We start from the raw sequence: 2433 nt of genomic DNA on the forward strand, positions 1-2433 counted from the left end.
TGCCCGCGATGATTAGTTTTTACACTTAGTACATAATATGGCCACAAAGGCTTTGGCTATTTTGCGGTCCAGCTTGGTTTGAGCATGAAGAATGATAATTCCATCTATAGGGATTGCTTCTTGGGCTCTCTGAGCGGTTAGTTCAGCGTTCTTGGTGTTTCTAGTTGCGGATTTGGTCTTGACCGTTTTCATTGCAAAAGGGGGACAAATCGTGTCCCTGACCAGACAAACGTCAATAACGTGGCAGCTAGCGTCTTCATTGTGTGGGTAATCAAACGGGGCTACTTCGTAGCGGGTATACAGCGGGATACGTTGGCCTTTTGGCCCAATATAAGTAACAGCTTGCTGTAGATCGGCCATCAATGGCATCTTTTTTATCATAGGGGGTCCTAAGATGGCATTAGTACCTAATTGTTTCACGATCAGACATTGTGCAATCCATTGGTCCCAAACGGATTCAAAAACGGAGGGGAATGTCGGATATTCCCACTACTTGAAGCGGTTGGAGCCCGGCGACAGTGACCAGGGCGCTTTGCGGCTTGATACTAGGGCGTTTAGCGGGATCTGGTTATGCTTGCTGGAACGATTCGTGATCAATTAAATTGTAAGTCAGGTTACCAGTATCCACTAACATATGTGTGATACTCTTCCCAATCTTCACTTTGATGAAGGCTAGTACTTGGTTTGCTTGGTTCCGGCTGACGTGATTAACTTGGGAATCAATGAAGAAATTGTGTGGATCTGAAGCTTCTTGTTCATTCCATTGTTTGATGGAGGGTGCAGGTCGCTGCTCTTCCTCTCCTTGCGCTGTCATGTGCGCGTGACCCTGCAGTTGAGAATACTGTTTAGCTCTAGGGATTTCTTCTTTAATCGGCAGTTTACAAAGGCATTGACGAGCCCAGTGTCCTTCGCCATCACAACGTTTACAAGTGTTACCGTATTTAGCCGTGTCGGGTTTGCCTTTGGCTTCTCTCTTGGGTGTACTTGGGTAGCCGTGCGCTGCTGGGCAAGGCACTCGTTGTGCGATTTCGTCTTATGATAGGGACACCATTTCAGGGCGGCTGAAGACTGCGTTTGGATAATCCCTACCTCCATTGGTTCTGTTCAATCACGGGGTTGGAAGTACTCTGGCTTGCGCTGGGTGAATGAGGGACCATGATCAGCCATCAATCGTCTTTTCTCCATGCGAGTTTGTTCCTTATTAGCGTAGAACTCAAGTGCTTGCGTGAGAGTGTCTGGGTATGTAGTGATACCGTGCCCAAGGCTAGCTGCATCCTTGATGCTCTTGCGGACCTCGTCATGCGTCAAGCCTGTGAGAAACTGATTAATAAGCTTAACTGATCGGTACCCTGTTGGGTCTGCTTGTGCTCCTGTATAAGGTTCTGGTGTGTGTAGGTTAGATCTCCAAGGTTCATCCTCTTCTAAATAGGCATCTTCCCATAGTTGATGGAGTTGAGTGTGGAAGGTACTGATGTCCTCACGGGTTCTCTGATGTCTCCTTTGATATTCTATGCGGGCTATTTGTTGATGGGCAGGGGAGACAAATTGCTTGCGAACTCGGTTCCAAAAACCGTCGATAGTTCTAAAGGCAGATGGATCCCGGATTGCAGGTCGAAGCAAATCTAGTGCTTCCTCTCCCCGAAAGAGACTGCGTAATTTCGGGTTAGTGCGGGCACTGATTTGTTAAAGAGGTACATTTCTTTATATGCCATCTTTATATATCTGATGGTTCCGGTCCTGTTTCAACCAAATCCGTAGAAATAGTTGAGTCGAGACGAAGAAAGCAACGATTTCGTCTCAAAACGGCCCCGTGTTGTGACTGGGGGACGTATGACCGGCCATGATCCATGCGCCCGAGGATGTTAGAGCCCGGCATCCATCGTTTAGAGACTGGATCCTGAACAGTGACACGGTCGCCGACGGCCAGAGGGGGCAGGGCAACGCCGCCGGCATTAACAGCCTGTCGTTCGGCCGTCGCCAAGCGAGATTGATGGAATGAAGATTGCAAGAGTTCCTCAATGTGACGATCCCTAACGTCCGGCAAGAGTGTCCGTAGGTGGCGCCCGAAGAAGCCATAGGATGGGCTAAAACCGTCTGCTCGAGGAGTAGTACGCCACGACAGGAGGGCGATTTTGAAATCTTCCGAATTGAACTTACTGTCCAGCTTGGACAGCAAAGCCTTCATAGCTTTGACTCCGGCCTCTGCCAGGCCGTCTGACTTGGGATTGTATGGGGAGGACGTTTCGTGCTTGATCTCAAATTTCTCACAAAATTCAAGGAAGGGACTGGGGTCCATTGTCCGACTTAATCACCTCCGGTAGGCCCACATCAGTGAACTAACCCAATAAAGCAGCCACAATTGTGTTGGTGGAGGTGGATCTGAACTTGGCCACAAACGGAAATCCCGAGTAGCGATCCACCATTACAAGAAAG

At 48.8% G+C, this 2433-nt stretch overlaps 1 protein-coding gene across 1 annotated transcript; it reads right to left on the reverse strand.

Annotated features, from left to right (window-relative positions):
* Window positions 1-1714: 1714 nt before the first annotated feature.
* On the reverse strand, window positions 1715-2296 carry LOC131878051 (uncharacterized). Its single transcript, XM_059223950.1, has one exon. The coding sequence runs from the start codon at window positions 2294-2296 to the stop codon at window positions 1715-1717; it is 582 nt and encodes a 193-aa protein (XP_059079933.1).
* Window positions 2297-2433: the final 137 nt, after the last annotated feature.

Source organism: Tigriopus californicus, chromosome 3 (genome assembly GCF_007210705.1).
Source record: "Tigriopus californicus strain San Diego chromosome 3, Tcal_SD_v2.1, whole genome shotgun sequence".
In the NCBI taxonomy this organism is placed as follows: domain Eukaryota; kingdom Metazoa; phylum Arthropoda; class Copepoda; order Harpacticoida; family Harpacticidae; genus Tigriopus; species Tigriopus californicus.

What these genes read in the sequence shown, in the direction of transcription:
- LOC131878051 (XM_059223950.1), bottom strand. Translation starts at nt 2,296, where the DNA reads ATGGACCCCAGTCCCTTCCTTGAATTTTGTGAGAAATTTGAGATCAAG.